Here is an 11,658-nt window from a genome sequence, read left to right as displayed (position 1 = left end):
AAAAAAAAAAAAAAAAAAGCTGCTTATAATTTCCTGAACACAACTGGCTCTCTCATACTTTTGTATATGTAAAATGGCCATTTCCTCTGCCTGATTCATGTAAGGAAAGCAAATGCCTATTCATGCTTACCTCTCAACTGCAATCTTCTTTATATAATCTCATTCTACAAAGCAGTCCCTCATTCCTCTACATACTTCGTATATTTTCTACCAATAAACTTATTGCATTTTAGTGCAGCAGTTTGCTCTCATGTCTGTCCCCTCAGTGTTTACCTTCTTAAAGACAGAAAATGTCTTTTCACTTTATTTTTCAATCCTCAGTACTAAGTAGGCATGCCAATAATTATCTGCCTATTCAACAAATAAGTTATGAAGGTGATACATAAATACATGAAAAAGAATAGCTTCTCCTGAAGTAATTGTGGAGAATGAATAGTTATTTTAGGAATGATAGGGAGCTAATGATAATCATAATGGCCCACACATCATATGTTATGTACCCAGCTTGTGTTTCATACATTATCACAAAAACAGTATGGGATGCATGTTATAATGAAACTCATTTTGTAGATGAATAAATAAAGGCACAAAATGTTAAAAAGTTTGCTCAAGGTCACAGTAAGTGACAAACTCAAGACAAAGAGAGATCTATGCTAACCGCTATTCTACTCTGCTTTTCAATACAGCCAAATGTTAAATCATCACTGCTATTTCTAGGGCTTTGCTATCCCTTACTGCTGTGTAACTGCCTTCCTCTTTCTCCACTTTCATTTTTCTCCGTGTTTTTAGGCTCTTCTATCTTCATTTTCTTTCTTCCTTTCACTTTCTTTTCCTTTAATTCTCTATTCAATTTCCATAATGAACATAATCTATACTATACAATCAAGTATTTCCTCCTAATATACTTTCTCTTTTCTTTTTTTTAATCAAGGAAAACAAAGTTAAGAAATAGTTAGAAAAGAGCTGAGTTAGGATTGCATATGTTACCTCCTGAAAGAAGTTTCAAGAAACTGAGAAAACTAAGAACAGACCTTTGAATATGGCAAAAGAAAAACCTGTGATAATTGAGAGTGCAATATTTTAGCTAAATTATGGAAGAAAAAGCTGTAAGGAATACTAATGCTTAGTAAGAAAATGAAGCCAATTTCTGAAGACCATTATTTGAAAAACTTAATATAAAACAACATAAAAAACTAAGATTGCAGCTAGAAAGGATAGTTGAATCAAATGAAGGTGCAGGGGTGAGGGGGGTTGTGATTTGCTTTTTGTTTGTTTAAAGAAATCTGAGCATAAGTGGCCAGGCACAGTGGCTCATGCCTGTAATCCTAGCACTTTAGGAGACCACAGCAGGCGGATCACTTGAGCTCATGAGTTCAAGACCAGCCTGGCCAACATGGCAAAATCTCGTCTCTACTAAAAATACAGAAAAAAAAAAAAATTAGCCAGGTGTGGCGGTACATGCCTATAGTCCCAGCTACTCTGGTGGCTGAGGCAGGAGAATCACTTGAACCCAGGAGGCAGAGGTTGCAGTGAGCCAAGATCGTGCCTCTGCACTCCAGCCTGGGTGACACAGTAAGACTCTGTCTCAAAAAAAAAAAAAAAAAGAAAAGAAAAGAAAAAAAAAATCTGAGCATAAGTAACTGTTAAAAGTTAAACCAGTTTCTCTACTGCAGAAAACAAAACTGTTAGTTCTATGACCACAAGAACTTTGTCTGTCTTGTTCACTGCTATCACACCCAAGGCTTGGCACCTAGTAGATACTAACTACTATAAATACTATTATTCTAATAAAAAAAAATCTATAAATTGTATATAGTCCAAGCTGGGTGTGGTGGCTCACACATGTAATCCCAGCACTTTGGGAAGCTGAGGGAGGTGGATCATTTGAGGTCAGGAGTTCGAGACCAGCCTGGCCAACATGGTGAAACCCCATCTCTACTAAAAATACAAAAAAAATTACCTGGGCATGGTAGCGCACACCTGTAATCTCAGCTACTCGGGAGGCTGAGGCAGGAGAATTGTATGAACCCAGGAGGGGGAAGTTGCAGTGAGCCAAAATGCACCACTGTGCTCCAGCCTAGGTGACAGAGTGAAACTCTGTCTTAAAAAAAAAAAAAAAACATTTTATACTGTATTTTTAAATTACAGTTTAATCCTATATCTTCTACCAATTGAATAAGTGCTGTATTAAACGTTCATTCATTCATTCAAATATTTGTGGAGTATGTACTATTTTCCAGGTACTATATTCTAGGCAATGGGAATGTAGCAATGGACAAAACAAAACCATCCTTGCTCTAATGAGAGGAACTGAACACACATCACACACACACACAAAGATGCTAAGAGTGATATGCCCTAAAATGAATATAAAAGCATAATAATGACATTTAGTGATAATAGGAAGTGGGAGTAATATTTTATATAGGATGGTCATGCAAGGTCTCTCTGTTTAGATGATGTTCAAATGAGAAAGTGAGCAAGGCAAGTAACCAAACAGTACTACTACAGACCCATGCAACAGTAAATCCAAAGACCTGAGGAGGGAGAGCACTAAGTGTATATGAGAAGATCAAGGCGGCCACCACGGCTGGAGTAAAGGAAGCAAAGGAAAGCATAACAGAACCAGCTGCAATAGATCCATAATTCATCTATAACAATTGTAACAGTACCTAATCATTAATGGAGTATTTCATACATGGATAATTTTTAAACTAATATGTGAAGGGGTAGAAATTTAGAAAAAAATCAAATTCATTACCTTGCAAAAATTCTCTGTTTTGGTATTTTCCCTTATATAACCAAAACTTCTGATTGTTCCAATAATGCAAACAAAACCCTGAAGTACAAGGTATTATTCTACAAGTTAAAAATACTACACATTACAAGAACTTTAATATCCATGAGTCTCATGTATGATACAACACCGACTTCCTTACAGAAAGCAGTGTCCTGCTCAGAAGATGTGAATATCTTTTGGACAAGTCTGCTGAGATATCCTTTGGACAAGACATCGAATGGAGCACTAGTGTTCAATTCTAAGAGTTACAAGTTAAGAGGAATGCAAACAAGTGTAATTCTAATTTTCTAATCATGTCCCTTTCTCTCTTACCTGACAATAACTTAGTACAGTATAAAAGAATTTAACTGCTCCCATATATGCCACAGTACCTATCACAGGTTAAGTCAAGACTTTTTTTTGGCTGGGCACAGTGGCTCACGCTGTAATCCCAGCACTTTGGGAGGCCAAGCACTTTAGGAGGCTAAGGCAGGCAGATTACCTGAGGTCAGGAGTTCAGGACCAGCCTGGCCAACATGTCTCTACTAAAAATACAAAAATTAGCTGGGCATGGTGGCAAGTGCCTGTAATCGCAGCTACTTGGGAGGTTGAGGCAGAATCACTTGAACCCAGGAGGCGGAGGTTACAGTTAGCCAAGACTGCGCCCCTACACTCCAGCCTGGCCAACAGAGGGAAACTCTGTCTCAAAAAAAAAAAAAAGATATTTTTCACACTAGTGTTTTTGGTTTCTAAATGCTAATTTATAAATAAGAATAGAAATAAAAAAGTTTCAATTAATAAAACATATCTATATTAGAGATGAAAGAATTACAGAGGGTTCTTATATTGGGGAGGAAGCCAGACGATAAGCAAAATAAAACCAAATTTCTTAGAAGGAATTTTAAAAGACAGGTTTTAATTTTTTTTAATAAAACAAAAAAGAAATATTGAGAAAACAAGTCTTAAAAAAAATTTTATACTCTATTTTTTTAATGTGCGTTTGAAAAATAAAGAACTTGCCTACAGTTATGTAAGCAATTAAAATAAAATGAATAAAACTGCAGCATTAAGCAAGCTGCATGTACACACGCCCACTCCCATTAGTAAAACTGGAAATGGGAAACTAATGAGCTCAGCTGCAGGAGCTTGTTTTTTAATTTTCTCCACTTGCTCAAAATGTAATTTCTATTTTACACTGAAGACTTTTGTTGGATATAGGGGGAATCAAATGTTCTTAAACAAGAATCTGAATGAGCTTTGAAAATGCATAATAGAAGCTTCATTTGTTCTAATGCACATCTCATGTATTCTGTTTAACATTTTTGACAGGTTGATCATTCGTCTTCATGTTTAAAGAACACAAATGTTTTACCAGTGCCATTAAACAGATCATGTTGGGGTGAAAAGAAGGTGTCAGAGAAGGGAAAAGGTCCATCTCTTCTCTCAAGGTGCCTAAGCAAATGGGAGGGGAAAAACATACTTACGTACTTGACCATGATATGTGAAGTTGTAATTCATTATGAAAGGAGAAATAAAGTAAAGCTCACTAATAGACATTTTATTAGGAAAGTTATTATTTGGAATAAAGAAATAAGTTATTTGAAAACTAAAAAATAGTCATCCAAATATTGAGATGACTATGGGAAAAAAAAAAACAAAAAACCCTCAAGGCTTAAAAAAAAAGAAGTTAAAAGGGTTATACAGAGAATGGATAAAGTAGCAAAGGTGACAAAATTAATGTCTCTTAAAAATCAGTTCATCATGTAAAGCAAGGAGCTAGATATCTAGAATACAAATATATTAGTATTCATTTTTGGTTTTGACTATATTTAGTACTGTTTGTTTTGCTCTGATTTGAGCTTGAATTTAATTAAACACAAAAAATTTATGAGAAATATTTTCATCAAATTCAACTGCAATTCTGGTTTAATTTTTAAAATATGTTCAGTTTTAGGTCTTACTTAAGAAAGAATATAAACTGGATTCCATGATAACAAATACTGCTGTAAGGGAAATCGCTAATAAAAAGTGCCAGACACCAGTTCAAAATCTAATAAATATTTATGACTTAATGCATGCTATCAAAAATAATCAAACAAAACTCTAACACAACAAAAGAACTAGAAAGTCCATTTGAATTTAATTTACAGGTCATGATCTAGAATTCAGACAAGTTGTTAGTGGCTAGGATATATAAACATTTTAGCAGGATTTTTTTAGCTCAACTAGAGTTAAAATTTGGAGACAAACCTACTAACACAATTTTAAAATATTTGTTCTGTTTACACTACAAATTTTTATTTGAAATAATAATATACCAGACATCCAGCGCTACCTAAAACAAACTGTGTCAGCAAGTGAACTTGTTTTTCCTCTCAAATGCACTCCATTTCCATTAATGATGACACTTATTAGGAGAGGTCTCTAGTCTTAAAAAACCTCAGTATCATTCGACTCTTCCTTTTCTCCCCCTCAACCTGTCCATTCCTAATTAATTGCTAAGTCCTAATATCCTTGACGTTTATACACTTCACTCCAGTCTTGTTATGAAGACCTTAGCTTCAACATTACACTTATTAGTCTCTTGCCATTGTACCCAAACTGGTTTCCCTGTCTCTCATTTCAATTATCTTAAAACCTCTTGCCAGATTAAAGCTCTAAAGAACAGATTATGTCACTCCCATCTCAAAAACTTCTAAGGTAGTCCTGCTGAATATAGAATGCAGATGTTCATGCTCATTAGCCCATCATTCAAAGTTCTTCTCAATACGGCATCAATCTACCTTTCCAACATCATATCCCATTATTCTCTTCTATGTCAATGTAAGGGTACCATTCCCCACAGTCAAAGAGAGCTAATTAATATTTCTTGTACCTGGCCTATGATTTCTCACTTAGTGTTTATGATTAATTCACTCCTTCTTCTTAAAATAATATTCTCCTCAATCAATTCATCCAATTACTGTTACTGTATGTTTAAGTGTTACCTCTTTTATGATGCCTTCCCTGATTCCCCACCTACGTGTAAACTCCACCTCCACTGAACATCCCTAGCACGTTTTAAATTTATTATATAATACCTTACACTTTATAACATAGCTCCTTATTTAGTGATCTTAACTTTCTTATTCGATTTCTTAAGGAGAAAATATCCATAAGCAGAAAACTTCTTAAGAGAAATTACCTCGAGAGCCATGCATATGGTCAACATTCATACATACGTTTAACACTTTTAAATAAATGGGCATACATATTATATTGATAAACAGGGATGAAAGCCAATAAAACAGTATGATGATAATATACTGAGTGGATAATACATTTCACTAATTGGGAGCTAGACTTTGATCTAAATTTTAAAAACTGGTATTATAAAGTAACTAGGTTTTCAAATCATATTAGATTACCAGTATTAATGCCAAAGCAGGAAAAAAAAAAAAAAAAATCAAACCCATAGGTTCTTGTAACTCAAACTCAAATACCAGGACATACTATTTATTCCACATATATATGAACAATTTTGTTTCCTAACTAAGCAAAGTTCACAAGAAAGTTGTCGACAGGATATTGAAATAATAGGAATTCTCTTACTTTGAGAAACCCTTGGAAATCTTTTACCCAGCTTCTTCCTTAATCGATTAAGTTCAGGAATTATTTCTGGAACAGCTACATAAAAGTCTACAACAATTTCATCATCCCAAATCTGAAAATAAAAAAAAAAGAAAGGTGACCTCAGATGAGATGAAAAGCTTTATCGTTCTGAAAAAGTACAACGTAGTCATTTCCTTTATAATTCAGAAAACAGACATTAAGCACAATTATTTTCTTCAAACACAAGGATCATACAAATACACCTGCCAATTATAAAAACCATCAGAAGCAAAACATTTTCCTTTACTTTAAAAACAGTCACATCCATTAAAAAAAAAAAAAATTAATGGCTTCTTCCTTTGGGTTGTGTTAGGCAAAAGTGTCACAAGTTAAAACACAGCAATGAATGTGTGCATGGCTCACAGAATCCCACAAAGTTAAATTCATATATTTATTAAAACTGAAGAAAACTACAAAAGCTGAAAATTTTGCAACAGATCACATGTAAAATTAATAACCACTAACTGCCAAACTCACTAGCAACCACTAACTTCCTAAATTTAGAGCATCAGAGAACTGAATTTATAATTATTTTCACAAAGAACTGAAACTAAAAATTTCCTTACCACCAATAACTAAGAATAAAAGAAGAGGGGGTGATCAAAGACGAGTTCATTTATAGTTTATTATCCATACTCTATATCCATTCTCAGAACAAAGGAATTAATATTCAATTTTTAGAAAACATTTTTATTAATTCAGGCAAGCGCCTAAAATAACTATTATACTAGTACAATATACTCCACTTAAACTCCACTTAATATACTTCACTTAAATATACAATATACTCCACTTAAACTCCACACCTGTAATCCCAGCACTTTGGGAGGTCAAGGCAGGCAAATCAATTGAGCTCAGGAGTTTGAAATTAGCCTGGGCAATAAGGCGAAACCCCGTCTCTACAAAAAATACAAAAATTAGCCGGGCGTGGTAGCACACATCTGTAGTCCCAGGTAACCAGAAGCTGAGGTGAGAGGATAGCTTGAAGCCAGGAAGGCAGAGGTTGCAGTAAGCCAAGATCGTGCCACTGCCTGAGCAAGAAATATTTTATCAATGATTCTCTTTGTATGAAATCTTACCACAATATGCCATTCAAAGCCTTGATTTAGGGGTACACAGTGAATTAAAAACTTGAATTCTGACAAAATTAAGCAATGACTATGGAATTTTATCCTTCTGTTACTATTCTTTGTACAAATTTTTAGTCCTTAATTAACATACTCTCCTCTCCTTAACAGTAACTTACATTAAATGGGCACTTCTCATGTGCCAAGCATTCTGCTAAACGTTTAATATAATTTAGAACATCCAGTCTTCACCACAACCCTTAAGACAGGTACCAATATTGACCACACATTCCAGATTAAAAAAACTGAGGGCTCAGGGGAGGATGAGTCAGTCTGTACACACCTAAGAGGCAAAGCTAGAACTGAAATACAGGCAGTGTAGGTCCAGAACCAGGGCTCTCATCACTGGAAATAGGAAAGCAGAGGTAATTTCTAAATGTCAAAGAACTGTATGTGAGATTTCTATTCCAAGACTTTCCAATCCTAATTCTATGACATGTTCCTTTAAATTATGTTTGGAAGTTATGCTGTAAGTAAGATTATATCTTGGAATATTAAAAAATGGTGGCTGGAAATCATGCTCTTAGAGACGAGTAAAAATATGAATTACTTTAAAATCACTCAGAACCAGGCATATCTGTGATGTTTCAAAATAAAGTAAAATAAATTTAATAAATGAATGTATTATCTAAGAAATTACTATGTGGCACGGTGGCTCACACCTGTAATCCCAGCACTTCGGGAGGCTGAGGCAGGTTGGATCGCCTGAGGTCAGGAGTTCGAGACCAGTGAGCCGAGACTGCGCCATTGCACTCCAGCCTGGGCAACAAGAGTGAAACTCCATCTCAAAAAGAAAAAAGAAAAGAAAAGAAAACAAATGACTATGTATATTTATCCTACTTGGCATTTTACAGAGCTAAGTAAAATGATACTTTAAAAACACAGGAATGTATAAAAAATTGCAGCCATAGTATTATTTACAAAACTGTATTAAATTTACTTCATAACCTGAATACCTTCTAAAAATAACATGGACTAGCTTTAAAAAGTCACCATGGGGTAACTTGCAAACTTATTCTATGATGCCGTACACAGGTGGCATGCTCTCTCTATTAACAGACCCTCTACTGGGGCCCTAAAGAGAAATTCTGTACCTGTTAATATTTTCAATACTACAGAATTTTAAAATGTCTTTGTCTTCCTTATTTGGGTTACTTTAAAAAATGTGTTTCATTTACTGAACTTACAGCTTCATCACTTTCTGCTCCATTACCATTTCTTTCTTGAGAAGAAAGAACTCCTTGCTTAACATTTAAGAACCAAAGGCCAGGTGTGGTGGCTTGGCTGGGAGCAGTGGCTCACGCCTATAATCCCAACACTTTGGGAGGCTGGGGTGGGCAGATCAGTTGAGGCCAGGAGTTCGAGACCAGCCTGGCCAATGTGGCAAAACTCCGTCTCTACTAAAAATACAAACATTAGCTGGGCATGCTGGCAGGCACCTGTAATCTCAGCTACTAGGGAGGCTGAGGCAGGAGAATCACTTGAACTCAGGAGGCAGAGGTTGCAGTGAGCCAAGATCACCCCACTGCACTCCAGCCTGGGTGATGAAACGACACTCTGTCTCAAAAGCCAAGGAAAGGGACTATAAAAAACAATCAAGCAGATTTAAAAAAAAAAAAAAAAAAAAAAAAAAGAACCAGAGGAGTGGCTATGACAGTTCTACAAGGTAACTTTTGTGGTTGCAAGAAGAAAATAGAAAGCTGTATACAAACTCAAGATTAGTTCTCTGATTCTAGACACCCAGCTCTATTCTCAAATTCCCAAACATTTGTGATGATTATTTTTTAATAATTAAAAAAGTTTTAATAATTTTTTAATTAAAATTAATAATACATCAAAAAGAACTGGGTACCACAGACTTTGGCCTAGAACCTGTATTAAAGCATACTCTTCCTACTTTCCACTAGTTCTGCAACCAAAAATCACTCTGAAGACCCTCTTTAAAAATCCAGAATCCTCACCAAATTTAGAGTACTTTTAGGGGAGGAAAAAAAAAACTATGAGCACTGCTGTATATCTCAAAGGATGTGTCCAGTTAAAAGTTCCCCAAATGAAAATTTGAATATGGGACAAAGGATAAATTTTCAAGTCACTATTTCCTATCTACTTCCTCCTCCCCAGAAAAAATTCCATAACATATAGGAATGCTTCTGATTTTTGCACATTGATTTTGTATCCTGAGACTGCTGAAGTTGCTTATCAGCTTAAGGAGATTCCGGTGGAGTTTTCTAAATACTCAATCATGTCATCTGCAAACAGGGACAATTTAACTTCCTCTTCTCCTAACTGAATACCCTTTATTTCTTTATCCTGCCTGATTGCCCTGGCCAGAACTTCTGCCCTGGCCAGAACACTGTTGAATAGGAGTGGTGAAAGAGGGCATCCCTGTCTTGTGCCAGTTTTCAAAGGGAATGCTTCCAGGTTTTGCCCATTCAGTATGATATTGGCTGTAGGTTTGTCATAAATAGCTCTTATTATTTTGAGATACATCCCATGAATACCTAGTTTATTGAGAGATTTTAGCATGAAGCGCTGTTGAATTTTGTCAAAGGCCTTTTCTGCATCTATTGAGATAATCATGTGGTTTTTGTCTTTGGTTCTCTTTATATGCTGGATTACGTTTATTGATTTGCGTATGTTGAACCAGCCTTGCATCCCAGGGATGAAGCCCACTTGATCATGGTGGATAAGCTTTTTGATGTGCTGCTGGATTCGGTTTGCCAGTATTTTATTGGATTTTTGCATCGATGTTCATCAGGGATATTGGTCTAAAGTTCTCTTTTTTTGTTGTGTCTCTGCCAGGCTTTGGTATCAGGATGATGCTGGCCTCATAAAATGAGTTAGGGAGGATTCCCTCTTTTTCTATTGATCAGAATTGTTTCAGAAGGAATGGTACCAGCTCCTTTGTACCTCTGGCAGAATTCGGCTGTGAATTCGTCTGGTCCTGGACTCTTTTTGGTTGACAGGCTATTAATTATTGCCTCAATTTCAGAGCCTATTATTGGTCTATTCAGGGATTCAATTTCTTCCTGGTTTAGTCTTGGGAGGGTGTGTCTAGGAATTTATCCATTTCTTTCAGATTTTCTAGTTTATTTGTGTAGAGGTGTTTATAGTATTCTCTGATGGTAGTCTGTATTTCTGTGGGATTGGTGGCGATATCCTCTTTATCATTTTTTATTGTGTCTATTTGATTCTTCTCTCTTTTCTTCTTTATTAGTCTTGCTAGAGGTCTATCAATTTTGTTTATTTTTTCAAAAAACCAGTTCCTGGATTCACTGATTTTTTTGAAGGGTTTTTTGTGTCTCCATCTCCTTCAGTTCTGCTCTGATCTTAGTTATTTCTTGCCGTCTGCTAGCTTTCGAATGTGTTTTGCTCTTGCTTCTCTAGTTCTTTTAATTATGATGTTAGGGTGTCAATTTTAGATCTGTCCTGCTTTCTCTTGTGGGCATTTAGTGCTATAAATTTCCCCCTACACACTGCTTTAAATGTGTCCCAGAGATTCTGGTATGTTGTGTCTTTGTTGTCATAGGTTTCGTAGAACATCTTTATTTCTGCCTTCATTTCGTTAGGTACCCAGTAGTCATTCAGGAGCAGGTTGTTCAGTTTCCATGTAGTTGAGCGGTTTTGAGTGAGTATCTCAATCCTGAGTTCTAGTTTGATTGCACTGTGGTCTGAGAGACAGTTTGTTATAATTTCTGTTCTTGTACACTTGCTGAGGAGTGCTTTACTTCCAACTATGTGGTCAATTTTGGAATAAGTGTGATGTGGTGCTGAGAAGAATATATATTCTGTTGATTTGGGGTGGAGAGTTCTGTAGATGTCTATTAGGTCCACTTGCTGCAGAGCTGAGTTCAACTCCTGGATATTCTTGCTAACTTTCTGTCTCGTTGATCTGTCTAATGTTAACAGTGGGTTGTTAAAGTCTCCCATTATTATTGTGTGGGAGTCTAAGTCTCTTTGTAGGTCTCTAAGGACTTGCTTTATGAACCTGGGTGCTCCTATATTGGGTGCATATATATTTAGGATAGTTGGCTCTTCTTGTTGAATTGATAGGGTGGGGAACATCACACACCAGGGCCTGTCGTGGGGTTGGGGGAGGAG

The 11,658-nt window shown here is 35.9% G+C and overlaps 1 protein-coding gene across 1 annotated transcript in view; it reads right to left on the bottom strand.

Moving 5' to 3' along the window:
• Nucleotides 1-11,658, bottom strand: part of MRPL1 (mitochondrial ribosomal protein L1) — a 73,943-nt gene that overhangs the window by 49,469 nt on the left and 12,816 nt on the right. The window contains exon 4 of the mRNA XM_011966221.1: nucleotides 6,371-6,482. Coding sequence (XP_011821611.1) covers nucleotides 6,371-6,482 — 112 coding nt within the window. The remainder of the gene's footprint in view (nucleotides 1-6,370; nucleotides 6,483-11,658) is intronic.

Source organism: Mandrillus leucophaeus, unplaced genomic scaffold (assembly GCF_000951045.1).
Source record: "Mandrillus leucophaeus isolate KB7577 unplaced genomic scaffold, Mleu.le_1.0 Scaffold75, whole genome shotgun sequence".
NCBI classification, from domain to species: domain Eukaryota; kingdom Metazoa; phylum Chordata; class Mammalia; order Primates; family Cercopithecidae; genus Mandrillus; species Mandrillus leucophaeus.
Note: the sequence above shows the minus strand (reverse complement) of the source record. Positions and strands in the feature narration are given on the sequence as shown.